At 40.7% G+C, this 16,806-nt stretch overlaps 1 protein-coding gene across 2 annotated transcripts in view; it reads right to left on the reverse strand.

Moving 5' to 3' along the window:
• Window positions 1–16,806, reverse strand: part of FBN1 (fibrillin 1) — a 234,571-nt gene that overhangs the window by 200,060 nt on the left and 17,705 nt on the right. For both annotated transcript variants that reach the window (XM_086710629.1, XM_025918911.2), the window contains exons 2-3: window positions 5,699–5,781; window positions 3,088–3,186 (exon numbers count right to left, since the gene is read on the reverse strand). In XM_086710629.1, coding sequence (XP_086566755.1) covers window positions 3,088–3,186; window positions 5,699–5,781 — 182 coding nt within the window. The remainder of the gene's footprint in view (window positions 1–3,087; window positions 3,187–5,698; window positions 5,782–16,806) is intronic.

Below are 16,806 nucleotides of genomic sequence, written 5' to 3' on the forward strand. Positions count from 1 at the left end.
GAGCTTGAATAAATTCATGCATCAGTCCACCATGACCTAATTATGAGAATTAGGATAGCTCAGTGTCCATCGTCAGCCTCAGAAACTGATGGAGTCAAGAACAGTACCAATAGAACTGGAATTAAAGTCCAGAAAACCCATTTTTTCTGACTCTGGCTGGCCAATCTTCTCTTTTTCCCTGGTGCCCTATGGCCAGTGGCAAAAGTTCCAATAGATTAAGGGAAGCCCTGTCTTCCTAGTGCCCAAAGGAATTTCTGGCTGGCAGTTTGGACCTTCTGGAAATGCAGTCTCTCCTTCAGGCCACTAAGAGATCATTTCCTATTCTCAGAGTCCCAGCACACTCAAGTAGAAAACAACCTGAAAGAACAACACTCCTTTCATTTTCAAATGAGAAAATTAAAGCCTCAGTGCTCCACAACTTTCCCAGCCTCCTTGACCCATATCACATAACAAGTGTAAAATTTCTCACAGGAAATATTGGTGAAATAAATGGTCTAAGTTTGCCCCTTTGGGAATACAAACATTTCTCTCTGTCGAGTTATCCTTCTACTAGTAGGAAAGTTAGTAAAGTGATTTCTCCACATTTATTGTCAAACACACTGTGGCCAAGAAGTTCTATAGGATAGCACAGATATTCCCTAGAATATCACTTCAAAAGATCAGAAATGAATTCTGAGTATCTCAGCTACCCTTCATTTAAAACATTCTGCCATGTTTAATTTTGCAAGATATTTAGAGAATATTAGCATAGGTAGAGTCCAAGCCAATGATTTAAAGCTCCAAATATCTTGATGAAACCAGACTATCCTCCTCATACCACTCTGATCCGCAATCTACTCAGGGATTTTGTGCAATGTGCAGGTACCATAGGTGGACCTAAACTTCTTCAAAGAGTACTACCCACAAGTCTTGGACTCCAGTCTCTCACCTAAATCTGGCCCACAGGACCTATCACTATACTTCTCCTATCCTGAGGCTAGCTTGAAATCTACTACGACCAACTTGTCAACATCCTATCTCTGTATCTCATGATTTTTATTTGACAGAGAAATTATTAGCAGCTCACACGATCATGCTGAAGACCTTTCCAACTGGATACTAGTTTTGACATCCAGCTATATTTTCTCTCTGCCAGAGAGGTACACTGTTGGTGGTTGGTTCCACGGCCCATCTGAGCAACTGGGTCTGTTCCCAACTTGATATCTAGACTCCTTCCTCATCCCTTAGGCAATTCTCTGTGGCAGCCTGATAGAGATCAGGATGTCCAACATGTTCCTGTAAATGCCACCAGTTGACTTGTCTACCTCTCTGTATTTCCTTCAGCTCAGGCGCCCTTGATTTGTAGAATGAATTTGCTATTGCTTGGAAGATGCACATTCAAAACTAACCTGAGATCAAATAAGAATATGCTGTTCTCAGTGCAATAAGCAAATAACTCCCAGCCCATGGGAAGTTTCTATCCCAATCTGCAACTGGCTATCTTTAGAAGTAGGCTGTCTTTGTTTATGCTCCACCAGAAGCAAATTCTAAAACAATAATTTAAATGCACGTAGTCTGTTTAATAAGTAACGTCAGGAAACACTGGTAGGGAAGTAGGGAAGTGAGACAATGAAAAGAAGGAAGCTAATAAATACATGATGGAGCCTATTACCACTGTGGGCAGGTGGGGCTTAATCCACTAGGGAACTCTAAGAGACAGTGGAGAACACACTTCATAGTTCTGCAAATTGAGAGGCAAGGAATCTGGGGCACTTATCCAACACTCTCTGTCTGTCGCTGGCTAACAATTGCTTCTAAGGCCACTAACCCTCTGGCACTTCCAGCATGCCCTGCATGTGGACCTGGTATGCTCCCTGCCAGAAAATTTTACAGAGCTATAAGGTAGAGTTACCTGTGCTCATCCATAAATGCAAAGATATGTGAGTGGGCACCAAGAATGTCTATTAGGACTACCTGCCCTACCCTGTTAATTGGCTCATGAGAGCCAGGGCTAAATATTAGGAGTCTTAATAGGTAATAACCTTGACCACACTAAAGTCTCTACTTGTAATAAACAAAAGAGAATGCTCTTATTCCACAATACTTTTTCCTGAAAACCTTGTCAAAAACAAACACACTGTAAGGGGAATGAATTTTCTAAGGAAAAATAGGCAATGGGAAAGAAACCCAAGTTTTTTGCTTTGATGATGGTCAAGGTGTTGAGGGGCTGTTTATAAAGGCATAAACTTAAACCTTTTTAATAACCAATAATGACTCACCTCCTTCCCAATCCCTACATTTCCTCTAGTTAATTCATTGCTGAGGACCCCACATTTAAAGAATAAAAAACCAAAAAGGAGCACAGGGGTGGCTCAGTCGGTTAAGCGTCTGACTCTTGACTTCTGCTCAGGTCATTCATGATCTCACGGTTCGTGAGTTTGAGTGAGTGCTCTCTCTTAAAATAAATAAATAAACTTAAAAAAATAAACCAAAAAAAAAAAAAAACCCCAAAAGTCTAATGAAAACAATAGAACTAGCAAGGAAAGGCTCTGAAAAATGAACTGTGGGTATTATTTGGCATCACAGAATGAAATGATAAAATTCTGAAAGAGAAAATATATTTGTGCTTAAGGAAAAATCACCCCCAAAACTTCCATAATGACTTCTTACATCTTCTTTTTGCAAAAGTAGGGGTCTTCAGTTTTTACAAAAGTGTTTAATCAGAGTCATATTTCAGTACCACTAGGAAAAATGCCTAGTTTTCTTGAGCCAAAAATGTTCATTGAACAACCAATCCACTGAGCATCTTTTATGGTGTTTACACTGGAGACACAAAGATAAATAAGGTGATACCTACACAGGAGAACATAATCTTTACAGTATTCATAGTAACTAAGTCCCATAGGTAATTTCCTTATAAAGAGTGAAGAAGGAAATGGGAGGCCAGACTGAGGAAAGCCATCCAAGTATTTTGGGCAGAACAGAGAAGGCAGATGTTCTAGTGAAAAAAATGTATTGCAGGCAAGAGAAAAGCCAAAAGCAAATTTAGGAGAAAATAGGGCATAACCACACAAAATAATATTATATATAATAACATGTTATACTCACTGGATCTGGAGCCACAGGAAGGAGATATCTGACCAGATGGGCAAGTGCACATATTTGGCCTAGAACAAAATCCATCCCCACAGGAATGCCGGCAAATGGCTGTCAATAAAACCAGAGGTCTGTAAGTACATGGCTTCAGAGCATGGTGCTTTATAGGAACCCAACCCTCAAATGAGGAAACCTGGGCTCTCAGGTGCCTCGTTAATTTTGCCTTCATGATTCATGACCTTAGGCCACAGGTTTATTCACTTACAAAACAAACCTGTTGAACTAAACAAGCTCTGGATGTAAAATGCTGCAACTCCCTTATTTATACCAGTGGTTCTTAACCTCTCTCTTATTCCACACAGCACCCAATCTATCAAAAGCCCCCAATATCTGATTTAGGGAAAACAGAACAAACAAAAGTCCTGCATTTAAACATATTTATATGCCTACAAGCATTTTGTTTTTATATTAGCTTTACAATTTAATGATAGAAGAGTTGCAGAGGTAGTCTTGGGAGCCTATTTCATTATAAATGCTTATTGCTTAATAATTTCTATAAAAATACTAAGCCCTGCTAAGACTAATTCTCTACACTGGATCCTGCCCATTGAGTAGCTTTGATTTTACACTGAAGATGTACATCAACAGTCTGAGAGAAGAAGTTGGGAATCCACTACAATGGCACTGATTCTGCAGTCAAGAAGCTGTTCATCTTTTTTTTTTTTTTTTTCAACGTTTATTTATTTTTGGGACAGAGAGAGACAGAGCATGAACGGGGGAGGGGCAGAGAGAGAGGGAGACACAGAATCGGAAACAGGCTCCAGGCTCCGAGCCATCAGCCCAGAGCCTGACGTGGGGCTCGAACTCACGGACCGTGAGATCGTGACCTGGCTGAAGTCGGACGCTTAACCGACTGCGCCACCCAGGCGCCCCAAGAAGCTGTTCATCTTTTAGAAAAATATTTACACTTTCATGATACTGAGGGACTAATACGCTGGCACCAGATGCTCTGCTGATGGCCAGAAGGAAAGTCTAAATGGCAAATGATTTATATTTATTAGCAGACTAAGATTTGGCCACTACTTTTTATGCTCATAGACATTATCTCTTCCTCAAATTCCTGTATAACCTTGCAAGAGGCAAATGAGATGTGCAAGGCTAAAAAAATAATATATTTGATAGAAAATGCATTCAAACACCAAAAAAGCTTAGGATGGAGACTGAAAACTATTAAGAAATAAGCTGTCAAAGGATCCTATAAACATTTATTTGAATACTTGTGTATTCAAATAAATGCTATTGAAGACAGCATTTCTTATAGATTCTACAGAACACAAGGAAAGGGTGCCTGGGTGGCTCAGTCAGTTAAACATCCAACTCTTGATTTTAGCTCAGGTCATGATCTCACAGTTTGTGAGATCAAGCCCCGAGTCCAGCTCCATGCTGAATATGGAGCTTTCTTGGGAATCTCTCTCTCTCTCTCTCTCTCTCTCTCTCTCTCTCTCTCTCTCTCTCTCCTCTCTCTGCCTCTCCCCCACTGGTACATGCTCCTGCATGCACACATGCTCTCACAAAATAAATAAATAAATAAATAAATAAATAAATAAATAAAAATTTAAAAAAAGAACACAAGGGAAATACACTGTCAAGTTCATTTAGAAAATGTCAAATACCATTATATATCTCTCTTAGTGATTCAGTTTTGATCCTTAAATAAAGCACAATATGCCAAATGAATAAGATGCTTCTGGTCAAAATCAAGAACTGGGATAGAGGTGAACTTTTCAGGTCACCAAGAGAATACTGGTTGAAATATTGTTCTTCTGCACAGACCACTCTAGGCCAACACAGAAAGTGGATCTAGTGATTCCTTAATGTCCTTTCAACTCTAACTTTTCCCACTGTCTGATGGAATTTTCTGAAAACTGAAAATTCCTCCATAGGTATGATGACAGGAAAAGCTCATAAAGGACGGATGCCATAACCAATTTGACTTACATCTCCTTTAAATAGCATCTTTTCTGACATGTGGTTTGTCACTCAACATTTCTGGTGTGTGATGAGAATCTGGACATTTGCCGTGGCAGCAGAATCAATGGGGGAATCTCTGGCACCATGTGAGTTCTTCCCTAGTCTTTCTACTCATCTTCATCTGATGCTCTAGCCACTTCCTTTCCTCTCTGAAAGTTAGGTCTATCTTTGGCCTCGACCACCCAAATTCAATGTACAAGGTTTGAGTAGGCTTGTGGGTGGCCAACAAAGTTAGAAATTATAATAAGGAAAGCAGCAATGTATCCTTTTTTCAAAATCCCATCCAAGTGATTACAAAGTCTATGAAGCCAGGCAACATGTACCCTTGATCAAATTATCCCTGTGGCTCTATTCCCTGTATGTCAGAAATATTCCAAAGGAAGTCACTGAATTAAAGTACAACAGCGGTTTGACCAACTTAGTGTATTTCCCAATCTGGATTCAGAGGAAGTAGGAAAATCTCAGAGCTGGAAGACTCTGCTATAAACATATTAATGGTATGCAGTTACAAAGGAACAAGTACTAAGAATCACCATGCAACCAAAACAACAAAAGAAGAACATGAAGAATGACAGACTATCTATTTACTTACGGACAATACACTGATTTCCACCAGGTAAGGTTTTCCATCCAGGGCAGCAGTAAGCATTATAACGTGATCCACAGACATTAGGTCTAAAACAAACAAACAAACAAACAAACAAACAAAAATCCAATTAGAAGAACTCCACACTTTTTAAAAAACAATATGTGACCACATACAAGGGGGAAAAAAATGTCTCTGAGTTACAAGAACAGGACGAATTTTTGTAGACAAAAAAAAAAAAAAAAAAAAAAAAAAGTAAATTCATGGGACCCAACACTGGCTTAGTAGTTTGGGACTCTAACATAATGATACCAATAAGGATATCCCTTAATATCACCTATACATACATCAGAAAAATAAAAACAAGAGATGCAAAATGTAGTGCATTCTATCACAACGCACAGATATAAAAATGTATGGAGTTATATGAGTCTAATTTAAATAATAAAATTCCTACCAATCTAGTTAAGAAAGGTCACATGAAATCTGCATATAAAGTTTTAAATTTCTACTCATTGAAGCTGTGTATATTTTTTCTGTGTTCCAGCTCACTCCTAAAAAGTGGCCATATTCTTCCTTTCACCAGAATTACAGGAACGCAAACGCTGACATTAGTCGGAAAAAATAAAAGCAAAAAAATGTAAATATTTCTTTAGCCAAAGTTTGGAAACACAGTTGATTACCAGAAGTTACAGGAAAACAAAGTCAACGTAACTTTGGGTTTCTTGTTTACAGACATTTCTGCTCCATCAGGTTTCTTGGAGCAAAGCTTCCATTCAGAATCCAGATGATACATATTTAACAACTTAAGGGAGCAACTGTTGTAAGGATCTACTTAACTCTACACTAGAAACTAAGAGGACTGAACACACAGAGAGAGGAAAGAAACCATTCATTTCACTATGCCATATCTGAGGGCCTAAACATTAATGCTACTTCCTAAAGTTCAGGGGCTGATGAATAAGGTCAAACGTTTTGTAATCAATTTCACAAACAGTAGCTATTCCAAGGCTTGGTAGTATAAATCCTGTAGCCCCATAAGAGTAAACCTTTAAAAACAACTGTGTAACTAAAATGTACTTCTGGGGGCGCCTGGGTGGCTCAGTCGGTTTAGGGGTCTGACTGTTGGATTTCAGCTCAGGTCATGATGTCATGGTTTGTGGGTTCAACTCCCATGTCAGGCTCTGTGCTGACAACGTGGAGCCTGCTTAGGATACTATCTCTCTCCCTCTCCCTCTGCCCCCTTCCCTGCATGCACTCTCTCTCTCCCTCTCTCTCAAAGCAAATAAATAAACTTGAAAGAAAGAAAGAAAGAAAGAAAGAAAGAAAGAAAGAAAGAAAGAAAGAAAGAAAGAAAGAAAGAAAAAGAAAGAAAGAACGAACTTCTGGTTGGGGTGTATTCACAAACTCTCCATCTATATGCAGACCATGTGTAACAGCACAGACCCCCCCTTCATCTCCTCTGAACTCATTGCTTCAAGCACAAGCAGAATTGGGAACAAAGGTGAAGCCTTTGCTCTATCCTGTGGCTCTCTCACAGCCCCAGGGGACCCGGAACACTGCAAGGCAAAATGCACACTTCAGACTGACTGATGCTGAGGCCAAAAAGAGAGATAGGAAGAAAGATGGAGGAACCCGGGAAAGGGCCCTATTCCTCCAAAACTAGACATAAAATGATGGAAAAAGGCTTACTATGCACCCAATGCTGGAGCCTCTCTGAGCTTTAGTTGAAGTCTCTGCACATTGGCGTAATGAAATGTCTGCCTTGGCCACATCGTGTGTGTGTGTGTGTGTGTGTGTGTGTGTGTGTGCGTGTGTGCGCGCGTGTGTGTGTGTGTGTCAGACGAAATAATGGACATGAACGCAATACAGCATTATTATCATGATAGAATCATTTTCTGACCTAAATTAACTACTCAACAAGAGGCACTATAAGAGATTAAGGAAGAGAGAGTTCATTACAAATTCTAAGCCACTGGCTCTCAATCCTGTATCCCTTCTGTGACAAAGTAGTGCCCAAAACTTCAATTCAGAGTACCCAGAACTTCCTGGGGCAACTCAGAATCTTGGAAAGGACAGTAAGATGAGAAGTTAGGATAGGGGGTTAGGGTGAGGGTTAGAGTAACCAAACCTTCCAAACTCCACAAATTTCTCTAGACTAGAAATGATAATTCAAGCCAGAGTCAACCACCTCAAACCTTCCCCACTAACAGCTCATTACAACAACTCCACTGGGTCCAGTCCAACGCCAAACCAAATCCTGGAATAGCTTCAGAGGACCCCTGAGCCTTTATAGGTGTCCTGTGGTTGGAGTAACTATGTTTTCAAACAGAAATCAAGACATATTGTCTGACAAGAATGAGTGTATTTATGGAGTAATAACACATATAACATGGTGAAAAGGCTAAGAAAAAAGAGTCCAGAATCAGTAATTTCAGTCCTACAAAGCAAGATATTAAAAAGATTTTCCAAGGTGTTTGAAAATCATACTAATCTAAACATTCCTCGTTGTTTTTTCAATGTTTACAATCAACCTGCAGACAAAACATGGGAGATGTTACAATTTACAATGATTTCAAAACAAAATGTAAATGTTTTAAACCTGCACCTGTAAAGGTAATGGTATAGCTATCAAGTTAGGAAGAAAGGTATGGAGAGAAATAAAGTAGTTGCTCCAAGAGACAGAGGTTTAAGTATATTATATAATGTTTCAAAATAACCAATAACTGGGGCGCCTGGGTGGCTCAGTCGGTTAAGCGGCCGACTTCGGCTCAGGTCATGATCTCACGGTCTGTGGGTTCGAGCCCCGCGTCAGGCTCTGTGCTGACAGCTCAGAGCCTGGAGCCTGTTTCAGATTCTGTGTCTCCTCTCTCTGACCCTCCCCCGTTCATGCTCTGTCTCTTTCTGCCTCAAAAATAAATAAATGTTAAAAAAAAATTTTTTTTAATAAAATAAAATAACCAATAGCTGAAAGTCATACCATGATTTTTTAAAAAGTAGGAAGGAAACGAGAGAGAAAAGGTATAGATATCTAAGAGAGCTACGTCCCCATCTTTCATGGCATGGAACCAATGGATACTGTTTAAATCTAGAAATAGAGGTACAAGCACAGTACATGGTGTCATAAAGAGAAACATGAGAAGAACTAAAACCAAACATGGTTAAAATTGGTTGCCCCAAGAGATGAGGATCTGGGGAAATGAAGATAATTCTTTTGCATCCACACCTAATGCCCATTCATAACTGCTCATTTTTAAAAATTTTTTTTAACGTTTATTTATTTTTGAGACAGAGAGAGACAGAGCATGAACAGGGGAGGGGCAGAGAGAGAGGGAGACACAGAATCGGAAGCAGGCTCCGAGCCATCAGCCCAGAGCCCGACGCGGGGCTCGAACTTATGGACCGCGAGATCGTGACCTGAGCTGAAGTCGGATGCTTAACCTACTGAGCCACCCAGGCACCCCCATAACTGCTCATTTTTTAAAAAACATTTATTTATTTATTTTTGAGAGAGAGAGTGAGAGTGCTTGAGCAGGGGAGGGAGAGAGAGAGAGAGAGAGAGAGAGAGAGTGAGAGAGAATCCCAAGCAGGCTCTGCACTCTCAGCGCAGAACCCCATAGGGGGCTCAAACTCAAGAACCTGCGAGATCATGACTGAGTCGGACGCTTAGCCAAATGAGCCACCCAGCACCCCAATAACTGTTCATTTTTTTTTAAACATGTGCTGCTACACTTTGATCATCCTCTTTTATTTAAAGCAATTACCTTAAAAGTATAAACATCTTCTCTCCTAAATGGGGTACTTTCTGTTTCATTGCATGAACTGTTTCATTCATTCACAGTTCCATTACATTAGTGATCACGTTTTCATTTCACTGTGTTACTTAAAATTCTACATATTGTCTAACTGTGGTTTTGTTCACATGCTCTGACATTTTTTTTTATTTTAATAATTTTTTAATTTTGATAATTTTATCTCTTATAGTATTGCATTATTCAATTTAAGTTGTTGCAACCAATATCCTCAATCAATGACTGTTTGAATCTTTAACACATTAACACATTAAATATTGCTAGGTTAAATGGCTTAGTGCAAAGTATTAGAAAGATGTAAGAATTCTCTGCTAATTTTGGTCTTGAGAACTCCAAACTAACAGCACTCTTTCGAACAAGCTGGGTGGTATTTATTCTACTCACACACAGGAAAAACAGCTCTAATTCTAGAAATAAATGAATGTCTTATTTAAGTTGGAAAGCACTAAGATATGTAAAGTCTAAAGTAGACACATTGGATTACTTCCATATCAAAGATTTTATTCTAAAGTTTCACACAGAAAGCATTAACAAAGAAGATAAATTTCTAATGGAGTTACTTTTTTGTTTAAATGAAAGTTTAGCATTCAAACTTTTCTTTTCCTTTTCATTTCCCCAACCACACCCACCAACCTGCTGCCCAAAAAAAGTCAAGAGTTAAAGCTTAGTGCAAGTGGCAGTAGCATTCGGCAAATTCAAAGTAAAATTCAGAGAGAAAAGAAATGTATGCTATGTGCTAAAAACATACTGCTTTATTTCATCCTCAAGGCAACCCTTTGAGGTAAGTTATTGCCTTTAACATTAAAGACACTATGACTTAGGAAGGTTAAACAAACCAGCCAGGGTCCCACAGATTGGAAGTAAAGAATGGGGATTTGAACGCAGGAAGCCTGCTGCCAGTTCACTCTCTTAACTGCTATGTTATGGCAGAGATGCCTTTGGGGGCAAGATGGCATTTCACCTAATAGCTTTCATGAGGGAATGAGTGACAAACCCCACCAAATGTCCATCAACAAACTACCAATTTAAGCATAAATTGTTTTTACCTGTATTCTAAAAGTTCAGTGGGAAAAGGAAAAATATATTTACAGTCCACTTTCCACTGTCTATTACAGTGTTTTAATTGTTAGATCTTTATCTGTTACTTCTCTTACCAGTTGCTTTGAATACAATGCTTACAACAACCCACCTCCAATCTCTCCAGGGGTGGGTGAGCCTCAGCAGGCCGAATACTCAGATCCAGTTAAGACAAGGCACTTGGAGATTGTGTGGGCTAGCAAAAGCCCCTCTCAATGGAGCAAACAGCTGGGCTTTACCATGTCTGACCACATCACTGCAGGAACTGGCCTGTGTACAAGATGTCTGCAGTGTGTCCACATTCCTTAGCCAGAATCCACTTCTGTAAATCTGGCCTCTCTTACAGGCAAGATAGCCTTTCTGCTTCCTATCCCAAGTTCAAACTCCCTTTCAGACAAGACTGGAGAAAAAAAAAAGTTCAGTGGGCTTTTATTTCATATACATGTGACGTATTTAAATCCTTGGGCAAGAAGGTTAATGAGGCTGACACTACTCCATGCATGAGTGACCTACTTTTTTGAATTGTGAGGAAAAATATGATGATTTACTCCTCTCAAGCATAAGTGTGCAGGGGACCCAAAGGCATGCCCCCCCCCCCCGACTGTCCATGTAACATGGCTCAAGGTAATATCCTAATATCCCACTGTCCCAGTTTTTAAAAACAATAATTTTCACTGTCAAAAATGTGATAGATCATGAAAAAAACCTCTAATATACAAATTAGCTACACATATTGTGACCCACACATCATGACTTTATTAGTTTTTTGACAGATTTTTTTATCAAGAAGAAAATATAAAAGAAAAACCATGAGCACTATCTAATGACGGGATCCACTACTACTCCAACAAACTTTGCAAGCTCTCCTCGATTATTTGGGTGTCTTTATCCTGGCCCTTTTTGCTAAAGGCAGAGGTCACATCTACTAGCAGTGATTTGAATATCACATGTGACTATTCCAGCCCATCTGCCAGTCACAACATCTCAAGTAATGAAACTTGGAATCCTGGTAATGAAAATGGCTTCCATGGCCTCGTCAAGCTTTCAGGGGGCTCTTCAGATCCAGGGACTCATTTCTGGATTGTCTGGGTCAACACTGGCTGGGACTCAGACAATTCTGGTTTTCTTCTTTGAAGGCATAAGCCTGCCAACCTCTCCAACCTACATCGTGTAGTGTTATCCTTCTGGTTTGTTTGTAAATCTCAAACTGTTCTATGGTGAAAAGTTTGCTAAAACGTAAAATAATAAGACTGTAACCATACAATTATAAATAAACTGTTCCAGTTTTTCATAGTGACTAAGACATAGTATTTGCTCTGGGAAGAAGACAAGCAAGCATGCAAAGAGTGTCACCACAACAGGTAAGACACAAACATCAAGGTGAGACTGGGGAGTCCAGAAAGGAGTAAAGAGGGTACTTGGCCCCATCACACAGGGTAGGCTCAGAAGAAAGCTCTCTGAGCTATAACTTGATGTCTCCCACTTGTAAAGAGGAATCACTAGTTTTATTTCAGCCCACTGCTGAAATTCCTCTTCAATTCTCTAACTCCATTAGCAAATAACTCTCTGGTTTACATGTTGGTGTTTCACTGTCAGACTGATTATCACCTTTTTTCCTGGCTTCCTCCTTCCTCTCTATTTCATTAGGACAATATAGCTAAATATCTTTTTGTGTTCACGATGCTTAGTTCTGTTCTCTTACATTCCAGACACAGACTTCACCCTCCCTAAGATGTGGAACATTTCACTATCAGCTTCAGATCTCTGCCAGGTAGGCTAACCTGCCCACTCTCAGCCCCACCCTCTTGTCCCACTCCTTCCCTTTATCGTCTCAGCCCTCACTGGTGCACACGCCTCTCTTCCATGACATACATGCTAAATCCAGACCCTTCTTCCATCTTTATACTTGCTCTTTCATGTTTCCTTCTTTTAAAAATTTTCTTTAATGTTTACTCATTTTTGAGAGACAGAAACAGAGTGCGAGTAGGGGAGGGGCAGAGAGAGGGAGACAGAATCTGAAGCAGGCTCCAGGCTCTGAGCTCCAGGCTCTGAGCTGACAGCACGGAGCCTGACGTGGGGCTCAAACTCACAAACTGTGAGATCATGACCTGAGCCAAAGTTGGACACTTAACCAATTGAGCCACTCAGACGCCCCTCCCCCATGTTTCCTTTTTTTTTTTTAATTTTTTTAAATGTTTTTATTTATTTTTGAGACAGAGACAGAGCATGAGCAGGGGAGGGGCAGAGAGAGAGGGAGACACAGAATCTGAAGCAGGCTCCAGGCTCTGAGCTGTCAGCACAGAGCCTGACGTGGGGCTCGAACTCACAGACTGTGAGATCACAACCTGAGCTGAAGTCTGACCAACTGAGCCACCCAGGCACCCCTGCCCATGTTTCCTTTTTAATGTATAGTTTCACTTCCCCCATAGTGGTAATCCTCCTCCCCAATTAATCCCAACCAGCCTTCAACCTACCAACACAATACCAGACATACCTCTCAAAAACCTACATATGCTATATTATAATTACATTTTATTTCTGGCTCTTTGAACACTACATTTATTTTCTCAATAATGTATTAATTCCAAACATTTGATAGCAATCAACAAATTTAAAAAGTATGCTAACTTGACTACTTGGCTAATTTCTTTAACAGGTAAAACAAAGAGCAACATGTATGACACACAACGTATTGAGCCATATGTGTGTGTTTGTAGTATATATATATTTTTTAATTTTTCTTTAACGTTTATTTATTTTTGAGACAGAGAGAGACAGAACATGAACGGGGGAGGGGCAGAGAGAGAGGGAGATGCAGAATTAGAAGCAGGTTCCATGCTCTGAGCCATCAGCCCAGAGCCCGACGCGGGGCTCGAACTCTCGGACCTCAAGATCGTGACCTGAGCTGAAGTCGGATGCTTAACCGACTGAGCCACTCAGGCGCCCCTGTAATATATATTTTAAATAATTATATGTTTAGATTCTCTCCCCTGAAACTTGTCCCTACCCACTCTGTTCCAAAACTAATAGGTCTTCAAGCAGAGAAACAATGTCTGTAATGCCTAGAATATCCTGGAGTCTATTTAGAAGCACACAAGATAACATTGACGGAATACCTTAGTATGTATAAAGTACAATTAACAAAGATTAATACTATGTCTTTGGTGTCATAAATAGGCCAGCTGCAAATGCCACTAACATGGAAACTGTCTAATAGTGAAAACCATTTCTTATAAATTAATCTATTTAAAAGAAAAATATTTCGGGATGCCTGGGTAGCTCAGTTGGTTAAGTGTTCGACTTCGGCTCAGGTGATGGTCTGGAGCTTCCTGAGTTCGAGCCCCGCATCGGGCTCTGTGCTGACAGCTCGGAACCTGGAACCTGCTTCAAATTCTGTGTCTCCCTCTCTCTCTGCCCCTCCCCAACTCGCACTCTGTCTCCCCCCCCCCCCCCGCAAGAATAAATAAACATTAAAAATTTTTTTTTAAAAGAAAAATATCTCATACATATTTTGAACGGCTAAGGTTAGCTAAACAGTAATGTATAATGGTTTCATACCTTGGTTATTTTGCTGATATGCTAATCATTAATTTATTGTGATCAGTGAAGTTATCAATGTTTTTAATTCAGGGACCAAAGTATTTCCTTCAAAAAAATAAGTGTAGAGAAAATACTCATATATGAACATCTGATTCTATTTATTTCTTTAGCAGAAGAGAAACAAAAATCCCAAAGCAATGAAACAAAGGTTTTCAGCTCACAAATTGGTGCACATTTCACTGAGGCAGGTTGTTACAACTGATCAAGACCAAAGATGGAGCCAGACATTTGTGGCCAATTCCTAAAGACAACCGTCACAAAATTCATGGTGCAGCCTTGAAAAGGGTGTGTCTGGAGGTGCTGCTTGGGGGATCACTTTCCCTACCACCCGGTGGGGTAACTCACAGCACAGGCAGCAGAGAGGTTGTCATATCAACAGTTTCATTTGCTCTGCACCCTAAACTATGTTTTTGCGGGGATTTTGTGTTGATGAAAAGCAATAGTCCAAGAACTTAAAAGTACAAGAATTTAGGTTACCATATCAGGGACTCTCTCTCGCTCTCGCTCTCTCTCTCTCTCTCTCTCTCATACACAGCCTAAGAAAGCTGAAGAAACAGAAAGCTGCAAAGAACAGTTCCCAAAATCCAGAGGTCATTTTAGACTGACAGTCAATTTAAATCCTGCTGGAATCTTTTACAGGTGACTAGAACATGTGTGTGTGTGTGCGCGCATGTGCGAGCGCGCACGCATGCGCACACTTTTCTTTGAAGGAAAAAAAAAAAAAGAAGAATTTAAAGCCACAGGGTACACCATAACAGGAAACTAGACATTGAACCATGAAGACCAGAAGCACGGTTATGTACAGTAGGTGCTAATCCTACTTTCTGCTTCTGGTCCTCTGGATTAAACAACACTGAGAACACAGAAGTCTGCACAAACTACTGAACCATCCAAGTGGGCCCCAAGCTTCTAAAGGCCATGACCGGACTAACTTCCTGTCATGGTCTGCACTGAAGTTCTGCACTACAGTTCTCTAAGGGAGGGGGAGTCTATGTCTGGCCAGCTGGCATCACTGAACCCCTGGCTGGTTATATAAAAGGTGTTCCCATCTACACATAGGGAAAGGTGTATCTGTTTATGAAATTGGAACTTTACTATTTGATTCCATAAATAATGAGGATGGATTGCCTCAAAATAGAAAAATGTGCATGTTTCAAATTTACATCTTGCCAGCACCTGAGAGGGTCTGACCAACGACACCATAAACATACATGGTGCTTCGAGAAATCTGCTTCCCAGAACTCTGCAACCCCTTGACCTTACCTATGAGTTCAAGGATTATTGTGACTTTTCCTTTTTTGACTGTTACTCCATTTAGTCAAGCTAAAGCCATGTTGTACTTTTCCAAAGGGTAGATGAAATTATAGAAATGACTGAAACACAAGTAAACTAAGAGAGTGGACCAGAACTGGGCAGTGAAAGGCAGACCCGGGTGGTGTCTGGGGAGTTCACTGATCCTTTCAGTTCCCTTCTCTCCTCTTTACCACCAACAGAAGAAACCATGATTCCTACCACTTCCCAGAAATTCTCAGACCAAGAGCTCTGTCCAAGGAGATAATAATATCTTCCAAATGCGCTGGCAGCCCCATGAAAGATGGGAAAACCAGCCAGTGAGGTCAGGCTTAGGAGAAAGAATGGGGTCCTTCAGGACCTGGTAGTGCACAGTGATTTGATACTCTGGTTCCGAGGACCAACTGGACAAACAGGTAGAGCTCCAAAATGTCATTTCTCTATTGGTATTTAAAACTCAGAATGGCTTTTCCAATAGAAACAATGTTAATAGGTGGTGGTTTGGTCCCTGGGCTAGTCAAATAGCAGTCTCTATCAGCTAAATAGGCTATTGTAGGCTGGTCTGGGAACCTGACCACAATTTAAAATGTTGTTTCTATGGGAAAACACATTCCACGGCAGGCAACCAGAAGGAAACTTGGCTACTCAAACCCGTGGTCCCTGCAGCTACAGTAAGCTGCCCAGTGAGCTGTGAGAACCGAACACCTTCATCTCAGGCTACTCCATAGTCTTGAGGCGGCAGCTGGAATCGGAACTTGCCCAGCCCCAGGCCCGGTGCCATCCCCCACGCCTGCACGAGCCTGTCAGGGCCAACAGGATAGCCATAGGTCAATAAAGCAGGGATTTAAAAACCGAGGAGTAGATACCAGAAACTAGTGTAATATTGTGTGTCAACTATACTCAAACAAACAAAAAAACTGGGAGTAATTGGCTATTCTAATCCTTACTGTACCTGATTTCTTTAGAGACCAGAAGGTTCCACCGCACCAGCAACTATAATATGAGAACAGTATCCTGGACTGGTTCACAGACCAAAAGTTCAGTGAGCCACTTCCAGAAAGACTGGCTTCCGGATGAAGCAAGGGAGGTCAATTTTGAAGTCTATCTGGGTACCTCAGTCTCATCCTCTAGTTACTCAAGCATTTCAGATCTCTTGGAATTCAATAATTGCCCTCTCTTCTGCAATGGGAGTTCTCTTAAGATAGAAAATTCAGGGGCGCCTGGGTGGCGCAGTCGGTTAGGCGTCCGACTTCAGCCAGGTCACGATCTCGCGGTCCGTGGGTTCCAGCCCCGCGTCGGGCTCTGGGCTGATGGCTCAGAGCCTGGAGCCTGTTT

This window comes from Puma concolor, chromosome B3 (assembly GCF_028749965.1).
Source record: "Puma concolor isolate L17-30 chromosome B3, mPumCon1.1.hap2, whole genome shotgun sequence".
NCBI lineage: Eukaryota > Metazoa > Chordata > Mammalia > Carnivora > Felidae > Puma > Puma concolor.